The following is a 23,220-nucleotide window of genomic DNA, read 5'->3' as shown; positions in this document are numbered from 1 at the left end:
TGAACCCGTGTTGATCATTGGAAAGTTGGTGCTTGAAGAACGAATTAATGGGATCATAGATAACCAATTCAAACAATTTGGCTATCGCGCATAGAGCTGAAATTTCGCGGTAGTTGATAACATCTCTCTTGTCACCCTTCTTGTGAACAGGAAACATGTAAGCTCCCTTCCACAGTGAGGGAAAGATTCCAACATCCAGCGATGATTGGAAAATATACCGAATAGGAAACAGCAAAAGTGGCATAGAACGCTTCAAAAAAGTAGCAGGTATACCATCCGGGCCCATAGATGTAAAGTTTTTCAACTTAGTTGTCGCTTTCGATATGGATGCATCGTCGATTATGATACCGTTAAACGAAGAACCTATAGGCAATATATTTCTCACAGCTCTAGCCAGTTGCTCAGGGAAAATGGATCCAGTTGTAAAAATACTAGAGAACTTCTCGGCAAATAGATCACAAATTTCGGGATCAGAGTTCACTGTGTCGCTATTCAGGATCATGTGAGACGGTAGCTCTGATTCTCTCCGCTGATTTTTCACGTGCTTACAAAACGATTTCGGACTGCTCTTGAAATTCTGTTGTAACCGATTAATATAATTCTGGTAGCAACGCTTACTGGCTTTCTTATAGGCATAATTCAATTTGCGATATTTGTCCTTAGTGTAGAGGGACTTGTGCTTGTTGTAGATGCGTAGTGCGCGCTGCTTAGCCGACTTCCAGTAACCCAGGGGGTCCGTAGATTAGTAGCCGTGCTGCATTTCGGCACATGACGATCGATGATATAATTCAGGATGTTCGCAATTGCCTCGGCAGCTGCATTGGGTTTAGAGAAATCGAGCTCAGCCTCCCAATCCACGGATTGCAGGACGAGGGATATAGCTTCGAAGTCAACGTTCTTAAAATCGTGATAGAAGGATGCGATTTTTTCTTCTGAGCCGTGTATTTTAGTGATATCAAGTGAAATCACTAGGGCTGGATGATGCGGGACAGTTTTAACAAGAGGAGCAGGAGCAGATTCAATCGCCGGATTCTTGATCCCTTCGTTCACGAAGCAGGGATCAAGCATACGGCCGTTTTCATTTTCAATTTTGTTGATCTGTCGAAGAGTCGCGGTACTCAAGGAGTCTAGGAAGATGTTGGAGGATGCCGAGACTGAAGAACGAGCAGGATCCGGAAATAAAAAGCCGCTTGGGGAGGAGCACAATTTCAAACCAGGTAGATTGAAGTCACCGATGATGAGTATGTCGTCTGCCGGAGAGCAAATCGAGCTTACTTAAGAGAGGCAGAGCGAAAAAGATTCAGCTAAAGCAAAGTCTCCAGAACGATCAGGGGGCACGTACACTACGCACAAGTAGAGTATCCGATCTCCGAAATCAATGCGAATCCAAACAAGTTCTAAATTGTCCCAGGAATCGTCTTCAATTGATTGAGCTGGAAACGTAAATTTCACGGCGAGTAACATTTCACCACCAGAAGACTTTTGCTGTTACGAGGACTACGGTCGCAACGGAACACTGCGTAATCTGGGCCGATAATCTGACTAGAGAGGGTCCGGTCGTTGAGCCAGGTTTCGGTGGAAGTCGCCAACAAGTAGTCAATCAAACAACTATTAACACCACCGACGTTCTGGTAGAAAATGTTGAAGGGTTCGGGCGATTCCAACGTAGCGCGGGATCGCTGATCACTGGAAAGGTGAATTCAATCACGTGGGGAAAACACTTAGTGATATCATACTTGCCAGAAAGCGCTGGCTGGAGAACCCCTTCGCCACAGACGAACTCAGGGCCGGGACGACTGATGACGCTGGCAGGAAACAACGCGACTGAGTCGAAGGGCTCAGGGGTCTCTAAAAGGCTCCAATCGATGCGACCTGGTGTTGAAACTCAAGTAGAGGCAGGTGAAGTAACGGGCGTGGCATGTTGACAGCGCATGCAGGATCTGTGGCTAGGTGAAACTTCATCACACAAGGAAAAAGTTATCAAACGAAACGAATACTTGCCTGAAGATGCAGGCTGGAGAACCTTGTCGCCACAGTCGAACTCAGGGCTGGGACGACTGATGACGCTGGCTGGAAGCTGCGCGACTGAGTCGAGATGAGGTCTCCCAAGTGCCTATTTCGTTACGTCCCAGTGTAGAAACCCAACAAGTAGTGGCTAATCCTCTCTGAACCGGTGAAGCGTCGCAATACAATCTCAAGAGAGCTGAGGTCTCATCGTCGTTATCAGCTGAAGTGGGAGCCAGATGATTCCCAAGATCCTCGAAGGCACTAGATGAGACTACCTCAAGGAAACTGGTCCGAACGTGGGCGTAATTGGCACTACATTCGGGGTAGCCGGTTCCCCAACCGACCGAATGCGTTGAACAGATGGTACAGGAGTCAGAGGTCACCTGCTGTAGTTTTTTGGCTGGTCCACAAATTCACAAAAGAGTATTCCAGAAAACCAAGTCATAGGACTCAAGGCGATATTTTTGTGCACTGGGTCCAATCCGATTTTGAATGAAACATATCTCCCAGTCTACGCCTTTGGGAAGCAATCGTTTAGCCTCTACCGGCATGGTTGAGTCCAGGCAGCGAGAAACTATAGTTTCAACGTCTGCGTCCGTGATCTGGGGCTGAAGACCAGCTATATACAGCCAGAACTTGGGTGGAGGTACGATAAACGGGACTGAAAGGTCACTAAGGTCAACGGAATTTGTTCCAGTCATCGTTTAAGAAACCAGCGATATTCCGTCGTTTCCGCGGCGACGCTTGAAGTTCGGTAAAAGTAACATTCTAAATCACCTGTTGAATTCAATGTCATCGACCAAATAAGATTGATTGTGAGTCATGAAAAAATTTACTTATTACATATTCGAATAGAATCTCTTAAAAGGAATCAGTGGATGAATAAGGTTCTGAATTAAGTGTTGTCGGTAATTTAATTCATATTTTTGCTAACATTTTATGAAATTTCAACTGTTTTTTATGCTGTTTTTCCTAATAGTCGAGTTCATCTACTACACATTACCATCCTTGTGAAAATTCCCTCTATATTACTCAAGAGTTCAATCAAACCATTTAGCTAATCTCCCATGGGAACACCGTTGAATTATCCCATAATGAGTACTGAAAACATTTTCTTCAGCATTAAAGCTGCAACTTCTTCGCAAACACCATCCCAGTAGTTTCTTCTAGCTCTAGTGCTTATTTATGGTTTCCCATTTTGATAACATGAATGAATAACATATCTGCAAAAATAAAAAGCCGGCTAGCACTTCAATAAGAATCATTCGCTCTCTAGCTCTTTGCGGTCAACTTGGAAAGCGGTTGACCCCTTCGAAACTGTCTCGGAGTTTGTGGGTGGATGAAGGCTACTTCAATCTCTCGAACCACTACTCCGGAGAATGGGTTGATGAATGACCAGCTCCATGTTACTTTCCATTGTTTCCGGTCAAAATTCGGTTCTCATTCCACACACAGTCGGGGGCAGTGTACGTTTTCACTTAATGGCGCCCGTCGAATTTACTGCCCTGAGACAGAAGCTTTTCTGCTGACTAGGGAAGAGTTGAATGCTCTTTGCGCTGAAAATTGATGATAAGCTACAATTTTCCAGAGGTCATTAGCAGAGAGAACAAGGGAAATGTCGATGTCTTAGTTTAAGCAGAAAAAAACTGTGAAATTTTCAACGATTCTGACGGGAACTTCTATAAATGACTGAAATGATGAAAATATCGAGAAATATCAACAAAAAAAAAAATATGACAAAAATGATGAAAAACGACAAAAAAGATGGAAAACGACAAAAAATGATAGAAAACGACAAAAAATGATAGAAAACGACAAAAATGACAAAAATGACAAAAATGAAAATAATGACAAAAATGACAAAAATGATGAAAAACGACAAAAATGATGAAAAACGACAAAAAATGATAGAAAACGAAAAAAATGACAAAAATGACAAAAAAGAAAAAAATGACAAAAATGACAAAAATGACAAAAATGACAAAAATGACAAAAATGACAAAAATGACAAAAATGACAAAAATGACAAAAATGACAAAAATGACAAAAATGACAAAAATGACAAAAATGACAAAAATGACAAAAATGACAAAAATGACAAAAATGACAAAAATGACAAAAATGACAAAAATGACAAAAATGACAAAAATGACAAAAATGACAAAAATGACAAAAATGACAAAAATGACAAAAATGACAAAAATGACAAAAATGACAAAAATGACAAAAATGACAAAAATGACAAAAATTACAAAAATGACAAAAATGACAAAAATGACAAAAATGACAAAAATGACAAAAATGACAAAAATGACAAAAATGACAAAAATGACAAAAATGACAAAAATGACAAAAATGACAAAAATGACAAAAATGACAAAAATGACAAAAATGACAAAAATGACAAAAATGACAAAAATGACAAAAATGACAAAAATGACAAAAATGACAAAAATGACAAAAATGACAAAAATGACAAAAATGACAAAAATGACAAAAATGACAAAAATGACAAAAATGACAAAAATGACAAAAATGACAAAAATGACAAAAATGACAAAAATGACAAAAATGACAAAAATGACAAAAATGACAAAAATGACAAAAATGACAAAAATGACAAAAATGACAGAAATGACAAAAATGACAAAAATGACAAAAATGACAAAAATGACAAAAATGACAAAAATGACAAAAATGACAAAAATGACAAAAATGACAAAAATGACAAAAATGACAAAAATGACAAAAATGACAAAAATGACAAAAATGACAAAAATGACAAAAATGACAAAAATGACAAAAATGACAAAAATGACAAAAATGACAAAAATGACAAAAATGACAAAATGACAAAAATGACAAAAATGACAAAAATGACAAAAATGACAAAAATGACAAAAATGACAAAAATGACAAAAATGACAAAAATGACAAAAATGACAAAAATGACAAAAATGACAAAAATGACAAAAATGACAAAAATGACAAAAATGACAAAAATGACAAAAATGACAAAAATGACAAAAATGACAAAAATGACAAAAATGACAAAAATGACAAAAATGACAAAAATGACAAAAATGACAAAAATGACAAAAATGACAAAAATGACAAAAATGACAAAAATGACAAAAATGACAAAAATGACAAAAATGACAAAAATGACAAAAATGACAAAAATGACAAAAATGACAAAAATAACAAAAATAACAAAAATAACAAAAATGACAAAAATGACAAAAATGACCAAAATGATGAAAATGACGAAAATGTAAAAAAATTACGAAAGCGTAAAAATAGCAAAAATGTAAAAAATGTCAATAATGTAGTTCTCCATGAAAAAAACAACTGATAACTAAATGATTATATTGGGATCTCTCATTTAAAATAATTTTCAAATAAGTTTTTAAATAATTTCAAACAGTTTAAATAAAACTATCCCTTATGATATAATATCCAATTTGAAGGTTTTTGTCTAATCATCTCTATCTTTTTTCATTTACAGGTAATGGAAATCGGTTTCAGCTCGATTTGGTAAGAAACAAAACTCATTAATCGTAATACTGAGCAAAAACCCAAACATTTGCATAGCTTCGGGGAATAAACCAAAGAAAGGCATCATTTTCTTGTGAGTGCGACAGATTACCAACAAACGGTGCTTTCCCAGCTAAAAGGTTTCTGTATAACCTTCTGCAGGAAGAAACCAAGAGGAAAAAATAACTCCCAAAATGAATTCAACCAGCCTATGACAACTAGGGGGTAAAACATATGGCGAAAAAAATATGCTAATAATATGGTTCAAATATCTCAGACACGGATACAGAATCGAGAAATCCAGCAAAAAAAAAAGTAACATACCGGGGGAAGGTACTTAAGCCACCATATAAAACTGTCACGTTTCACAGGTTTCTCATATTTATGGCAAATGATGACGACAAACGAGATGGGTGGATGGAGGGATGTGATGTATGCCAAAAAATCGAAGCGAATACGTTTTTCCACACCCCAAAACTCAAGTCTGTTCAACTCATGCGAGCGAGCTGGATGGAGATGAGCTTTTCCGGGAATTTTTGGGTTTGGTTTGCTGCTATCGACTTCCGAGCTAGATGAAGTATGTCATCTTGGGTGAATTATTTATTATTCCGCTAAAATTGCGTGCCATTACCCGGGAGGAAAGTTTTCTGTGAGTGGAATGGGAAAAGTTTCGATAGATATATGTCGAAAAATTGTAATTTTAATTGGAACACTTGTACAGAATTTCTTAAAAACAGGCGCAAGCTTATCACGTCAGGCAATTACAGAGATATTTTTGAAGGGTTTATCGTCTTATATCAGCAGCGTTCGAAAAACTGATACCTTGTATTTCAAATGCTGATTCAAAAGTCAAAACCATTTTTAAAATATTTTAAAAGAGAAGAATACTGAAATGACAATTTTTTGGAAATCTGCAGGTTTTAAATACCTGTTTAGCTTTCCAATAAACTTTAATTTGAAGCTTTTTTAATTCAGGATCACAACCAAGTCTAAGCAATAAACTTTGTAAACAGTATCAATTCCAAGTCTCAAATCAAAATTTTGAACTTGCACTTGATATCATTTTGCAGACTCAAATTTCATGTGGAATTCGGTCATATATGTTGTGTATAATAACGCAGTTATGAAAAAAATCCTCGCTATTCCATATTAATTTAATTTTTTGTAATTGACCCATTCCAGCGTGACGTCACAACGTTTGCTAAACAATTTTTTGGTATATTGTATGTAAGTTTTACAGGTCATATCGCACATTGTTAAAAATTGTATATTATGAGGTCAAAATTTAATTCTCTACAATTTGAAACCAAAAGTATTTGTATAGAATGAATAGTTAACAAAATATAAGCAAAAGGAATCGTGACGTCACAACGCGCCTCTTTTCCCACTTTTCAGTTTTTTTTACAACGCCGCAATTTTCTGCTCTTCTATTTCATTAAATTTTATGAAAATTTCAGAAAAGTATCGATTCATTACAACCAACAAAAAGCTGTTTTTGATTTTTTTAAATTTTGATTTTAATTTATTTTAGAGCGATTCAGTTTCGTGACGTCACAACGCACCATTTTTTTAAAGCAGGGTTTTGCAAAGCGTTGTGACGTCACGAAATTTGATGGTTAGCTACATGAAATAAATCAAAGTGAAATCTTAAAATGAATGCTTGATTTACTTAAAATGCTTAAAAACTTAATAAATAATGTGATTTCGTGATGAAATCGATCCATTTATTCCCAAAAAATAAAGGAATTTATAAGCAGATATAAGCAGATAAGGTTTTCATAAGGTTTGCTCACATCAATTTTATTCGAAGTTTTTTTATGCGATCATGTAGATATTATTTAGGACAAAACAAAAACTAGGAAGTATTTATTCGTAAAAGCGTTGAAATGTGTTTCTGAATCTTTTTTATCTTTAATTGCAAAGGAAAGTAAAAATAAATAATAATTTCAAAGCCTTCGATCTTTCCAAAGATAGTTAATCGACACTAGAGTGCCTAAATCAGCCATCTAATGAAAATCTTATAAGTTGCAAGCTTAAATAGACCCTAGGCCATACACATAGTCCAGTGCCAAATTTGGGGATTGGCCCACGGAAATAGAGGGCACAATGAGCCTAAAATTTGTATGTAATTATGAGAAATTGGGTTTATAAGGACATTAAAACCAAGTTATGCACCAATTTCTGAAGTCCCTATCGGCTGGTTTGTTTTAATTATAGTCATTCACAAAACTTTCATTATGACAAATAGTTTATCTCAAAATCCCTTTTCGACAATGGTTTAGTTAAAAAGGTTTTTGAGTTTCAAAAATTAGCTTCTGATGGGTCAAATACAAAAAATACATGAATGATCGTTAATCGACGCTAATTTTGAACATTATAGCTGTTTTATGATAACTCTAATCGAAACGCGTTCCTCAGATGAAATATTGTCATTATCAAAGCTTTAAAATACTCAAATTGAAAGAAAAATTGGTTGATAAAGACCTTAATTATTGACGAAGAACGGTTTTTTTTATCATGCCGAACAAAATTTACATAATTCCATACAAACTTCAAGTGCGTTGCGCAACCCCTTCCCTTAGAATAATTTGACCCAAATTTTGCATGAGATCTTGTGCTAGTACATATTTGAATTTATTAAATTTTGTAATTCAGTTCAAAGTCCCTTTTGTGAGATTTTATGTGAACACGGGGTTCGATTTAGATTTAGACATTCTTTGAGGTGGAAATTTCAATAAATGCAGTTATTAAAATAATTTAATTAATTTTATTAATTAATTTTCTATGAAAATCTTATGAATTTTTTTAATAAAAAAGTTAATCTATCAAGTTAACCAGTTTACCAGATTTTTTGAATCTCATTACATTTATTTCATGGAACTTATTTCGTTTGAACAAAATGCCAGAAACAAATAGAAGCTACTAGCGGTGTTTTCCATTCTAACATAGATATATTAAGAAGTTGATCTTTAACAAGATTTTCATTCAAATCACAGATAACTATCTGCTTTATGATTCACAAATATTCTTTTACAAAATCGATGAGGATTTCATTTGTTTGATCGTGTGTGTATTCTTGAATCAACCGTTTTTAAGCGCTGTTTTGTATGTTTTATTAGAAATGTTTAAAAACAACTAAGTTAATGCAAAAAAAATTTAGTTTCTTTAAAAAACTTGATAATAGAATTCGTTTATTGAAGCACATTGTTGTGTTGAACTTGTATTGAAAAAATACTATCATAGTGTTGAAGTAAAAAGTCTTTAACGTTTTCGAAAAAAAGTAAACAAATTTTCGTGACGTCACAACGCATTCTTTACCCGGGTGCAACTCACAACCTGCTAAACCGATTTTCAATCTGTAAATTGCATTAAATTCCACTCAAAAAGTTTGAAGAGACCTCCAATTTTCGACAATATGTGAAATTTCAGTAAATCATAAATTTAAAAACAGTAGAATTTTCGTGACGTTACAACGCTTAAAAATAGATACCTTTATCAACGATTCTAGAGCGTAAACTTGCAGTAACTGTTATTTATCTTATATCATGCTTAAAAGATGGCTTTTTTAGCATCATTTTGCAGTTATTTGTTTTGACATAGCTAGATTTTTGACAAAGTTATGTTATAAATAAAGAATATTTGCAAAAATCAATTTAATTTCATACTAAAATTTTTAAATTTCAACGTTAACATACTCAATTCTAAAAAAAGGTAGCTAAAAATCTTTTAATGGAAAATGACACTGAAGAAATAACCTTTCTAACGCTATGTAATTTATATTTGGATAATGAAAAATAAAAATCGGTTCTCCAGTTGAGGGGTGCTTGGAATGGGTCAATTCTACATGACATTTGCATGAAGCGATGTTTGGAATCGAAAACGATGCAGTCGCGCACAGGGTGTGTCTCATAGTTTGCCTATTTTCATAAATATAAAATAAATAAAATCCTTTTAAAACTGATCAACAAAAAGTCAAATTTTGTTTTATAGCTTGCCTTATTCTAAAAACTTCTTTTAAAAATAAGAATAACCCAAACGGATAGGTTGATATGAAATCTAAAAATTAAAAAATGAATGGCATAAAAACTAGTAATATTTTTGGTTTAAACAAAAACTTGCAAAAAAAAAATTTCAATTCAATTTGTTATGATAAAATATCTGTACAATAAAGCTTATATTCTCTTCATTCTTGGATTTAAGTATTAACCTTTATTTAAAAAAAAAAATATGTTCATCGATTTTTATAAAAGTGTATCGTTTCGAATTGTTTAATATTCATACAAACAAAAGACAAGTTTCATTATCTCCTCCTGCTCTCGTTCATTTACTCATAATTTTATTTTCTCATTTCATTGTCTTCTCTTTTTTTATATTTTTCAATCAATTTCAGCTTGTCATCCTACTCCTTTTCATCTTCTCAACTTTTCATCTTCTCATCTTCCTATTTTCTCATCTTCTCATCTTCTTGATTTTACTTATTCTCATCTTCTCATCTTCTCATCTCCTCATCTTCTCATCTTCTCATCTTCTCATCTTATCATCTTCTCATCATCTCATTTTCTCATCTTCTCATCTTCTCATCTTCATCTTCTCATCTTCATATCTTCTCATCTTCCCATCTCCACAATTTCTCATCTTCTCAATTTCTCAATTTCTCATCTTCTCATCTTCTCATCTTCTCATCTTCTCATCTCCTCATCTTCTCATCTTCTCATCTTCTTATCTTCTCATCTTCTCATCTTCTCATCTTCTAATCTTCTCATCTTCTCATCTTCTTATCTTCTCATCTTCTCATCTTCTAATCCTCTCATCTTCTCATCTTCTCATCTTCTCATCTTCTCATCTTCTCATCTTCTCATCTTCTCATCTTCTCATCTTCTCATCTTCTCATCTTCTCATCTTTTCATCTACTCGTGTTCTCATCTTCTCATCTTCTCATCTTCTCAGCTTCTCATCTTCTCATCTTCTCATCTTTTCATCTTCACATTTTCTCATCTTCTCATCTTCTCATCTTCTCATCTTCTCATCTTCTCATCTTCTCATCTTCTCATCTTCTAATCTTCTCATCTTTTCATCTTCTCATCTTCTCATCTTCTCATCTTCTCATCTTCTCATCTTCTCATCTTCTCATCTTCTCATCTTCTCATCTTCTCATCTTCTCATCTTCTCATCTTCTCATCTTCTCATCTTCTCATCTTCTCATCTTCTCATCTTCTCATCTTCTCATCTTCTCATCTTCTCATCTTCTCATCTTCTCATCTTCTGATCTTCTCATCTTCCTATTTTCTCATCTTTTCATCTTCTTATCTTCTCACTCTCTCTTCTTCTCATCTTCTCATCTTTTCATCTACTCGTCTTCTCATCTTCTAATCTTCAAATCTTCTCATCTTCTCATCTTCTTATCTTCTCATCTTCTCATCTTCTCATCTTCTCATCTTCTCATCTTCTCATCTTTTCATCTTCTCATCTTCTCATCTTCTCATCTTCTCATCTTCTAATCTTCACATCTTTTCATCTACTCGTGTTCTCATCTTCTCATCTTCTCATCTTTTCATCTTCACATTTTCTCATCTTCTCATCTTCTCATCTTCTCGTCTTCTCATCTTCTCATCTTCTCATCTTCTCAGCTTTTCATCTTCTCATCTTCTCATCTTCTCATCTTCTCATCTTCTCATCTTCTCATCTTCTCATCTTTTCATCTTCGCAGCTTCTCATCCTTTAATCTCCTCATCTTCTCTTCTTCTCATCTTCTCATTTTCTCATCTTATCATCTTCTCATCATCTCATCTTCTCATATTCTCATCTTCTCATCTTCTGATCTTCTCATCTTTTCATCTTCTCATATTCCCATATACTCATCTTCTCAACTTCTCATCTTCTCATCTTCTCATCTTCTCATGTTCTCATGTTCTCATCTTCTCATCTTCTCATCTTCTCATCTTCTCATCTTCTCATCTTCTCAACTTCTTATCTTCTCATCTTCTCATCTTCTCATCTTCTCATCTTCTCATCTCCTCATCTTCTCATCTTCTCATCTTCTCATCTTATCATCTTCTCATCATCTGATTTTCTCATCTTCATCTTCTCATCTTCATATCTTCTCATCTTCTCATCTCCACATTTTCTCATCTTCTCTTTTTCTCAATTTCTCATCTTCTCATCTTCTCATCTTCTCATGTTCTCATGTTCTAATCTTCTCATCTTCTCATCTTCTCATCTTCTCATCTTCTCAACTTCTTATCTTCTCATCTTCTCATCTTCTCATCTTCTCATCTTCTCATCTCCTCATCTCCTCATCTTCTCATCTTCTCATCTTCTCATCTTCTCATCTTCTCATCTTCTCATCTTCTCATCTCCTCATCTTCTCATCTTCTCATCTTCTCATCTCCTCATCTTCTCATCTTCTCATCTTCTCATCTTCTCATCTTCTCATCTTCTCATCTTCTCATTTTCTCATCTTCGTATCTTCTTATTATAACTAACCCTCATCTTTTCAACTACACATCTTCTCATCTTCTCATCTTCTCATCTTTTCATCTTCTCATCTTCTCATCTTCTCATCTTCTCATCTTCTCATCTTCTCATCTTCTCATCTTCTCATCTTCTCATCTTCTCATCTTCTCATCTTCTCATCTTCTCATCTTCTCATCTTCTCATCATCTCATCTTCTCATCTTCTCATCTTCTCATCTTCTCATCTTCTCATTTTCTCATCATCTCATCTTCTCATCTTCTCATCTTCTCATCTTCTCATATTCTCATCTTCTCATCTTCTGATCTTCTCATCTTCCTATTTTCTCATATTTTCAGCTTCTCATTTTCTTATTTTCTTATTTTCTCATCTTCTCATCTTTTCATCTACTCGTCTTCTCATCTTCTCATCTTCACATCTTTTCATCTTCTCATATTCTTATCTTCTCATCTTCTCATCTTCTCATCTTCTCATTTTCTCATCTTCTCATCTTCTTATCTTTTCATCTTCTCATCTTCTTATCTTCTCATCTTCTCATCTTCTAATCTTCACATCTTTTCATCTGCTCATCTTCTCTTCTTCTCATCTTCTCATCTTCTCATCTTCCATCTTCACATCTTCTCATCTTCTCATCTTCACATCTTCACATCTTCTCATCCTCTCATCTTTTCATCTTCACATCTTCTCATCTTTTCATCTTCTAATCTTCTCAGTTTCTCCTTCATATCGTCTTATCTTCTCATCTTCTTATCCTGCGATCTTCTCATCTTCACATAATCTTCTCATCTTCTCATCTTCTCATCTTATCATCTTCTCATTTTCCATTGTTCTTATCTTCTCATTTTCTCATCTTCTCATCTTTTCAACTTCTCATCTTCTCATCTTCTCATCTTCTCATCATATCATCTTCTTATCTTCTCATCTTCTCATCTACTCATCCTCTCATCTTCTCATATCTTCAGCAATACATCTTCTCATGCTTTCATCTTCTCATCTTCTCATCCTTTAATCTTCTCATCTTCTCTTCTTCTCATCTTCTCATCTTCTCATCTTATCATCTTCTCATCATCTCAATTTCTCAATTTCTCATCTTCTCATCTTCTCATCTTTTCATCTTCTAATCCCTTCATTTTCTCATCTTCTCTTCTCCTTAAGATAAGAAGATGAGAAGATGAGAAGATGAGTAGATGAGAAGATGAGAAGATGAAAAGATGTGAAGATGAGAAGATGAGAAGATGAGAAGATGAGAAGAGGTGAAGATGAGTAGATGAAAATTTGAGAAGATGAGAAGATGAGAAGATGAGAAGATGAAAAGATGAGAAAATGAGAAGATGAGAAGAATAGAAGATGAGAAGATGAGAAGATGAAAAGATGAGAAGATCAGAAGATGAGAAGATGAGAAGATGAGAAGATGAGAAGATGAGAAGATGAGAAGATGAGAAGATAACAAGATAAGAAGATGAGAAGATGAGAAGATGAGAAGATGAAAAGATGTAAGGATGAGAAGATGACAAGATGAGAAGATAAGAAGATGAGAAGATGAGAAGATGAGTAGATGAGAAGATAAGAAGATGAGAAGATGAGAAGATGAGAAGATGAGTACACGAGAAGTTGAAAAAATGAGAAGATGAGAAGATGAGAATATGAGAAGATGATAAGATGAGAAGATGAGAAAATAAGAAAATGAGAAGATCAGAATTTGAGAAGATGGGAAGATGAGAAGTTGAGAAGATGGGAAAATAAGAAAATGAAAAGATCAGAACTTGCGAAGGTGAGAAGTTGAGAAGATGGGATGTTGAGAAGATGAGAAGTTGAGAAGATAAGAAGATCAGAAGATGAAAATATAAGAAGATGAAAAGATGAGAAGATGAGTAGATTAGGATATGAGAATATGAGAAGATGAGAAGATAAGAAGATGAGAAGATGAGGAGATTAGAAGATAAAAAGATGAGAAGATGAGGAGATGAGAAGATGAGAAGATGAGAAGATGAGAAGATGAGAAGATGAGAAGATGAGAAGATGAGAAGTTGAGAAGATGAGAAGATGAGAAGATGAGAAGATGAGAAGATGAGTAGACGAGAAGATGAACAGATGAGAAGATGAGAACATGAGAAAGTGAGAAGATGAGAAGTTGAGAAGATGAGAAGATGAGAAGATGAGAAGATGAGAAGATGAGAAGATGAGTAGATGAGTAGATGAGAAGATGAGATGATTAGAAGATGAGAAGATGAGAAGATGAGTACACGAGAAGATGAAAAGATGAGAAGATATGAAGATGAGAAGATGAGAAGATGAGAAGATGAGAAGATGAGCAGATGAGAAGATGCGAAGATAAGAAGATTAGAAGATGAGAAGATGAGAAGATGAGAAGATGAGAAGATTAGAAGATGAGAATATGAGAAGATGAGAAGTTGAGAAGATGAGAAGATGAGAAGATGAGAAGATGAGAAGATGAGAAGATGAGAAGATGAGAAGATGAGAAGATGAGAAAATAAGAAAATAAGTTAATGAAGATTAATCACCGTGATTTTTGTTTTGAAATTAATTTTTACGGCCTTATCGGTGAATGTTATGTTCTCATAGTGAGAACATTTCTAGAATTGAAAATTATAGATGGATAGAAGAAGATTAGAAGAAAATTACAGGTGTTGAAAATGAGCGGGTAGGAATTTTTTAAGAAGCATTTTCACCACATACTTAACTTTTGTTCAATCACGGATCAACTATTTTGAAATGTTAGAATCGGACAGGGTTGAGTCTAACACAACACAATAGTTGGTCTTGCGTGGTTGTTCGTTCGCACTGCAAGTTTCGCGGTGCGAACCACGCAAGACCAACTATTGTGTTGTGTTAGACTCAACCCTGTCCGATTCTAACATTTCAAAATAGTTGATCCGTGATTGAACAAAAGTTAAGTATGTGGTGAAAATGCTTCTTAAAAAATTCCTACCCGCTCATTTTCAACACCTGTAATTTTCTTCTAATCTTCTTCTATCCATCTATAATTTTCAATTCTTGAAATGTTCTCACTATGAGAACATAACATTCACCGATAAGGCCGTAAAAATTAATTTCAAAAAAATAAGAAAATAAGAAAATGAGAAGATCAGAATTTGAGAAGTTGTGAAGATGAGAAGGTGAAAAGATGAGAAAATAAGAAATGAGAAGATCAGAATTTGAGAAGATGAGAAGTTGAGAAGATGAGAAGTTGAAAAGATGAGAAGTTGAGATGATGAGAACATGAGAAGATGAGAAGATCAAAAGATGAAAATATAAGAAGATGAGAAGATGAGAAGATGATGAGATGAGAAGATGCGAAAATGAGAAGATGAGAAGATGAGAAGATGAGAAGATGAGAAGATGAGAAGATGAGAAGATGAGAAGATGAGAAAATGAGTAGATGAGAAGATGAGAAGATGAGAAGATGAGAAGATGTGAAGATGAGAAGATGAGAAGATAATAAGATGAGAAGATGAGAAGATGAGAAGATGAGAATATGAGAAGATGAGAAGATGAGAATATGAGAAGATGAGAATATGAGAAGATGAGAAGATGAGAAGATCAGAAGATGAGAAGATGAGAAGATGAGAAGATGAGAAGATGAGAAGATGAGAAGATGAGAAGATGAGAAGATGAGATGATGAGAAGATGAGAAGATGAGAAGATGAGAAGATGAGAAGATGAGAAGATGAGAAGATGAGTAGATGAGAAGATGAGAAGATGAGAAGATGATAAGATTAGAAGATGAGAAGATTAGAAGATGAGAAGATGAGAAGATGAGAAGATGTGTAGTTGAGAAGATGAGGGTTAGTAATAATGAGAAGATAAGAAGATGAGAAAATAAGAAGATGAGAAGATTAGAAAATGAGCTAAAGGGTTGGATGCCAAGCTGAAAAAATGATAAAAAATATTTTAAAATCAGAAGACAATTAAATGGGAGAATGAGAAATGAAGATCATGAGTAGATAAACGAGAGTAGGACAAGATAATTTTAGTAATAGATTTGACATGATAGTAAAAATTGAATGTGAAGTTTCCATTAATTAAATAAAAATGTTTTGGATTATGTATTGAGTGAAACAAGTTAAAAATATTCTGCATTTCTATTTCACAGAATGCGACTCACAATGTTCGGACGACATATCGCCGATGATGGACGCCCCGCTTCCGCCTCACACCACCCTCCCGATCACGCTGGTTCCGCTGCAGAAGTCCTCTCCGGAACGACGGATCACCCAGAAGGAAATCATCGCCGGCGAGGAACGGCCTAAGTTTCTCACCATCAAACAGGTCCAGGACGGATCGCAAGGTAAGAATATCAACACCACCTCTTCATTCCTATTTGCTGCCGCACATCTTTAGATTTCAAGCTTTCTGAACAATCAGCAATCAATCACTAGTAGTGGTTGCCCACATTTGAACCAAATCGGAAAATCATCGACACAATCAACCACACATCGTGTCATCGTTTCGACTGCTCTCTGTTTCACTTTAACTGCTGCTCACCCAATTGGATTGTGATTAGAGGATCAAAAATACTAGGCAAAACCCACACGTGCAATAACTCACACTTTTTGGCAATAGCTGAATAGAAATTTTAAAAAACAAATCGAATCAAATCAGTTCACAAAAATCTTTTCAAAATGGATTTGAATTTTTCAAAAGCTGTCATGTATCGATGAACTATCATAATCTGAATAAAAATGCAATGGTCCATTGAAGAAAAATTTAAAATACAGTTTAAATTGAAAACTTTAAGGGCAACCTTTTCCTGAGAATTCATTATTGCACATATTCATTTCATTTATCATTAAAATACTGCGTATGAAAACAATTGCTCATTGGCAGCCAGAAAAAGCATGCAAATTTCTCGATTTTTAAATGAACCCTTTTACCGAATAAGCGTGCTCGAGGTTTTGGACAACATTTTCGGTGCATGGAATTCAACATTTATTGATTTTTTTTTTAATCGAGACCATGACAGCTTTGATAGGAATTTCCCGTTTAAATTCGTTTGAAACAACCCAAAAAAAAGTGGATGTAGCATCTGTTTTCTCATTCCATTAGTGCACCTGCTTTTGATTTTCAATACGTGATGTGATATATAATGTAGCAAAAAAAAAAATCAGAAGCATACCGAATGCATTTGGCATAGTCAATAAATTCATAGAAAAAAAACAACACATCAGATGCATTTAGTTGACAAAGTGCAAAATCATCGCAATTTTAATATTGTATAAATGCTGATTGTGTGTCCGCTCATCCCCGTTTCCTAACTCTGGATATGCCTTCCCTTAACTGACTGCCATTTACCAACTTTAAATGAACTGGATGAAAAATTCAACCCTCAATCTGCCAATGTCAACTGTTAATGGATTACGGCACGTACCGGTCTAAAAATATAAACCCGCTGTCCTTCGGCATGACATGCCGGGTGTGAAACCACAAACCCAAAACGGTCAACGGTTGGTTTATTTCCATCCCTTTAATCCTCCTTCGGTGGCCGAATCCCTACTCAACACCCCCAACAACCTCAGGTGATGATGATAAGAGCAATGCTGCCACACTGTCTTCATCAAACAACGCCAACAAATCCTCAAAATCACAATCCTCTAACAACAGTGGTGACAGCAAAGCTAAACAACAGCCTCCTCAACAGCAGCATTACATAGTTGAAACGATCACGATGACAACGGTAACAGAGCGGCGGATTGTTCAGAATAGTCAAACCGATCCAACGAAGACGACGATGACGATGACTGGTGCTAATTCGGCCCCTCTGGTGGCCATCGTTCCCAATCCTATCCCCAAATCAGGTAACGACCTTCAGCAGGGATCTACGGCTGTTCCGCCTTCAGCATTGCCAGGTTCCCTACAGCAACAGAAACAGCTTCAACAATTCAAGCAGCAGGTCAGCTTGGACGGAAGCAGCCAAGGACAGCAGCAGCCTCTCTACGAATCCGGAGGCAAACACAAACCTCTCAGTACAGCGCAAGCTATTAGCGGAATCCTCAAGGGTGGAAAGCTTTGGAAAAACGAACACCAATTGTCTCCCTCGTCGCAACAACAACAGCAGCAGCAAATGCAGCAACAGCAGCAACAACAACAGCAACAGCTACAACAAGCACAGCACCAGCAACAGCAACAACATCAACAGCAGCAGCACAATCAGGTGAGTTTGATCGGGATTTTGAGGAAAAAAAAATTTTTTTTTCTGCCTATAACAAACTCATTCTCATTCAACTCAACTCAGACCCTTAGAAAATATCTATTTTACTTAACACACAATTTACATCTTCCGCGATGTGATGGTTAGTGTTTTACAAATGGCAAATGTCCAATTCAAATTTTACATGATCTAATGACCATATACAAAGAACCCACTACACCAAAAATGTTAGCCCAAAAAGAAAAACCCCCAGAATTTCATTCGTCAGAAAGAGTCTTTTCCCAGATTTCGCAAAATTATAGTTTTTGAGAAAACACCTTTTTTTCGTGGAATCGAACTCAATTTTTCTGGAAAATGTTTCATCCTGGTTTGGAATGGTAGTCTGTGGGATACATAAGACATAAGACATAAGACATAAGACATAAGACATAAAACATAAGACATAAGACATAAGACATAAGACATAAGACATAAGACATAAGACATAAGACATAAGACATAAGACAAAAGACAAAAGACATAAGACATAAGACATAAGACATAAGACATAAGACATAAGACATAAGACATAAGACATAAGACATAAGACATAAGACATAAGACATAAGACATAAGGTATAAGATATAAGATATAAGACATAAAATATAAGACATAACATATAAGACTTGAGACTTAAATTTTGGTATATAGGTCATGAGCCTTCAACAATGCTGTGCACACTGTTTCAAAAACAGAAAAAATCATTTATTCAACTTTTCCGTATAAAAATAATTTAAGAGTAATTTAATCATTGTATAAAAACTACCATTCCCAAACAGCAAATTTTTTTCCAGGATGAACCATTTTCCAGAAAAAATGTGTTTCATTCACGAAAAAAGGATTTTTTTCAAAAACTATACTTTTGCGGTAAGGTCGTAAACACCGAGGATGAAGGGACCGAGGCGACACAAAGCCGTTGGAAGTGGCGGCCCAAATACATAGATCTGCCGTGGCATCCTAGGGCTGCGTGAAAGCTAGGGGTAGTCCCTTAGTCCTGCGAAGGACAAAATGTCCTCCAAATTCGAACGCGCAGCGTGAGGCTTTTATTTAAATGATACTAAAACGAGTTTTAGAAGGCAGAAATTTCATGTATTACAAGTATGGCTAAACTATCAACTATTATTTCTGTTCCCTACAAAAATCAAATACAAATCAAAAAACAATTCACCTGAAATTAATTGTTTTTTGAAAGTTCACACTTATAATTCTGAATTTTTTAAGGTTCTCACTTTAAAAAAGAAAATCAAGAGTTCAAACTTTGAAATATAATTTTTGAATCAATTTATGGAAAAACAACAATTCCCAAGCTTCCAAATGAACCCTGCAGATCTGCAATACGATGTTTAGATGAGAAAGATACGAATGAGATGAATTTGTATGTTTTTAAAGAATGATCCCAAATTTTTGGCCGATACACCATACTAAGAAGTGTCCAAACTTTTGGACGATAACTTAAATGTCGTTTTTATTAATTAAAAGTACATTCTCAAGTGTTTGCACAAATTTTTTTATTGTGTTTTAAGAAGTAAAGAATAAGGAAGATAAGGCTCAAATTTTCAAATTTGGTCCACCCTATCCCGAGATGATCGGCTTTGAATATTGAGTGCGATTTTATGAAAATATTCTAACCTTAGGTAAAGTTTAAGTTGCAACATTAAAACATCATTTCTGGGAAAAATACCTCCAAAATAGCTATTGTTCATTATCTTTCAAATGAGATCAGAAGATTTGTAATATGTCCTAAGACGGCTGACATATGAACGATCAAAATTTGCATGTATTTTAGCGGGTGATCCCAAACTTTTGGCCTGCAGTGTATATAAAAAAAATTCTGTTTGTTTTTGTGCATGTTTGTCTTCAATAAGCTCAGCCGTCTTATAGCTGGAGGGCTGAAATAAAGCATGGGTGGGTGCTCCTTAGGACCAGGCATGGCCGTAAGAACCGGAGGGGGTTAAACCCCCCCCCCCCCCCCCATGAGGATCTAAAACTGCAAGCGAGGTATTCTACTCTACACTCAAAATTTTGATTTCATAACCAAATTATGATAGTATAGTAAGGTTAATCAAAAGTAAAAATCTAGACTAAACACTTAAAACTAATGCCAAAACCTCGAAAACCCATCACAAGTCCGAAATTCTTCTACACTTTTTACACTTTTTCAAAATTTTCTCATTTGTTTATAAAAGTTCAGTTCTGAATATTAAATTTTGAATTAAATTTAACCCATTTCGGAGGTTCTAATCACAAAACTCCCATAACAAAAATTGTATTTCTATTTTCGTATTTCGAATTCTGTATTCAGTTGCGGGTTATGATTTACAGTTCGAATAATCATAAGAAATTAGAAATGAAAAGATGCTTTGAAATCCTGGTTTAAATTTGGTTTTGCATTTCATATCAAATTTGAATAATGTATTTCGAGATCTTATGCATTTTCAATATTTTGATAATAGTTTTCCCAATATGAAAAAAGAGAAAATTTGTTTCATTTTCAAATTCGAAGTTCTTAAACTTAATTCTTACACGAAATTAAAAAATTTAAAGCTTCGAAATTGCAATCCAAAATTTATCAGTCAGAATCACATCTTTGTAAATTCATGTTTTCATTTTGATTCACAATACAGATTACAAATAAAAAATTCAAATAGTGAATTCAGATTCAACCTGACCTATAGAGTTTAAATAATAGATTCATGAATGAGAGCTCAGTGATTTGGCTCATAAAATTCTGATCTGGAATAATCGCATTTTTTGTATGATTCAAAGCGCATTTTGAGTTCAGAATTCAGATTCAGAATGCAGTTTCAAAATTTAGAAAAAGGTTCAGCTTTTAAAACAAAATTACGATCAACATAAATAGCTGAGGATTTCAAGAAATCATGAGCTTAACACATTGCGGACCAAATACGAGGTAACTAACTATCTCGTTTTTTCGCTAGCCTACAGTGTGTTAAACTTAAGTGTTAAACTTTATTCTACAAAATTGAACACAACATTTGCCATAACTTAAGAACGCTTTATTTGTAAAATTTAGTCCAGGAGATTCTGAGGTATAGAATACTGAATTTTGGTGTTTCTTGACACAGATTTCTTCGCGGTCTTAATCAGTAAAGTTTGTTTGTCAATTCAATTTCCATATTTAAATTTTAAAAAAATATAAGTTTGTAAACACAATACTGCTGAAATATCAAATAAAAGGTAGAATTGTTTTTTTTGTTTTATTCAAAAAACCCTTACTTTAACTTAAATAAATCATCCACAGGATTTTCATTATGGAAATGATTCTTTATGAAAAATATTTGCTGTTAAACAAACGTCTTCACCTTTCAAATTTGCACAAAATTCTATATTTTCCCAGTGTATTGTTTAACATTATTTACACATTAAGGACACTACTGGCATTTTATGTTTCAGAAACCAATGAAAAAAAATCCACTTAATTCAATATAGACAATTTGTTGGTATTGAAGTTCTTTAAAAGCCATATTTCAAACTAAAATCATTAATATGGTTCAAGTTTGCATCAAGTAAATATTATCCAAAAATCTGATGATTGTGATCTCTAACTTTTTTTTAATAAGATCAATTTTCATCAAAGGTTGAAATCTTTGAATCTGCAAAATAGTTTGGAATATTGGGCTTGTTTGATTTGAGTATAGAAAAAAAAAATCTTAAGAAATGGAATTCTCCCTGAAAAAGCTTATTTTATGCTCAGCTCAATTGAATATGATCTTTTAGACTCATAAAAAAGTTCAAAGATTTTAACCATCGATGAAAGCTAATTTAGCTCACCGTTTAGATTTAGGACAAAATTTTCTAAAGTTTAGATTTAATACGAATGCTTGTAATGTCAAAGTGCTTCAAAATTAATAGTCATAGGGCTAAATACACAATTTGTTTTAATTTTGTTTTTGTATTCATGCATTGTTGGGCAAAAAATCTTAGGTAAAATTAGTCATCAAACCACCCCCCCTCCCTTCCCCCCCATGAGTCGGTTCTTCCTACGGCCCTGGGACCAGGAATGATGAAAAATCTTTTTAGATATTCGGATGACCCCTTTTGAAAAGGGCGTCCATACAAGATAAAATTTGTTTTTGCGATATTGCCGATATCATACATTGGATAGCGAGGAATATGCATTCGATTTCAGGCAGGTATCAGATTTTGTGTAAGGGCCCGGCAAAAGTGGTAGTCGATATTACTTGTTTCCTTGCTTTTTTGCGATATTGACGATATTATACACTAGATTGAGATGGAAAGATGGATGTAAAAAAAAGGATCTGGCGATTTTTTGTTATAAGACAAATCGATCCGTATTGTGGAATTATGAGTTAAAAGAAAATGCATAAGACTGGTGAGGAAACGGTCATTCTCATGAATCGTTAACAGTTTCCGCGAAATTTTTGTGAAAAATATACGAGTAAACGTACTTGCTGAAAAAGGGTTTTGGAAAGAAACAGATACGTTGTTATCGGGGGTGGTTTTCCAAGTTTTTGATAAGAATACTCTTAGTGAGAAGGTATTTTTTATTCAATGAAAGGAATATTTTACTTTTTTGATGAACATCAATCTGCCTACATGCATTATTTAGATTAATTTGTTCGTCAAATCTCATTCTGAGCTTTTGCTTTGGGGTTAATTGGATACAATCATATATTTACCGGATCTTCCTGATCAGCACATCAAAACTACTTCTCAAACCCATCTCAACGAAATATTTTTATTATATTCAGATATAGCTTTGATATCAAGATTATCGTTTTTGTCGTCTCGGAAAAAATCTGCCTCAATCGCCTTCTTCGAAAACTTTAATTGGAATTTTGAAGCCCTCATTCCAATGCATCTGGTATGGTTCTATGGTAACGTACACGCTTCTCAACCTGCAATTCGAGGTTCGAATCTACTGGCTGTACCCAAACTTTTAAATAATTTGAAGAATAAATGAAAGCTTGAGTACAAGGCAGGAGGCAATGCAACCTTGCACACAAAATTATTG

At 34.6% G+C, this 23,220-nt stretch overlaps 1 protein-coding gene across 5 annotated transcripts in view; it reads left to right on the top strand.

The window, feature by feature from the left end:
- The window catches only part of LOC129751049 (uncharacterized), a 62,793-nt gene that overhangs the window by 3,558 nt on the left and 36,015 nt on the right, over nt 1-23,220 (top strand). For 4 of the 5 annotated variants that reach the window (XM_055746313.1, XM_055746311.1, XM_055746312.1 and 1 more), the window contains exons 2-3: nt 16,130-16,324; nt 17,553-18,187. In XM_055746313.1, the coding sequence (XP_055602288.1) occupies nt 16,130-16,324; nt 17,553-18,187 (830 nt within the window). The remainder of the gene's footprint in view (nt 1-16,129; nt 16,325-17,552; nt 18,188-23,220) is intronic. The other variant, XM_055746314.1, reaches the window with a different exon arrangement.

Source organism: Uranotaenia lowii, chromosome 3, assembly GCF_029784155.1.
Source record: "Uranotaenia lowii strain MFRU-FL chromosome 3, ASM2978415v1, whole genome shotgun sequence".
NCBI lineage: Eukaryota > Metazoa > Arthropoda > Insecta > Diptera > Culicidae > Uranotaenia > Uranotaenia lowii.
The sequence above is the reverse complement of the archived record's forward strand: the minus strand, read 5'-3'. Positions and strand labels throughout refer to the sequence as shown.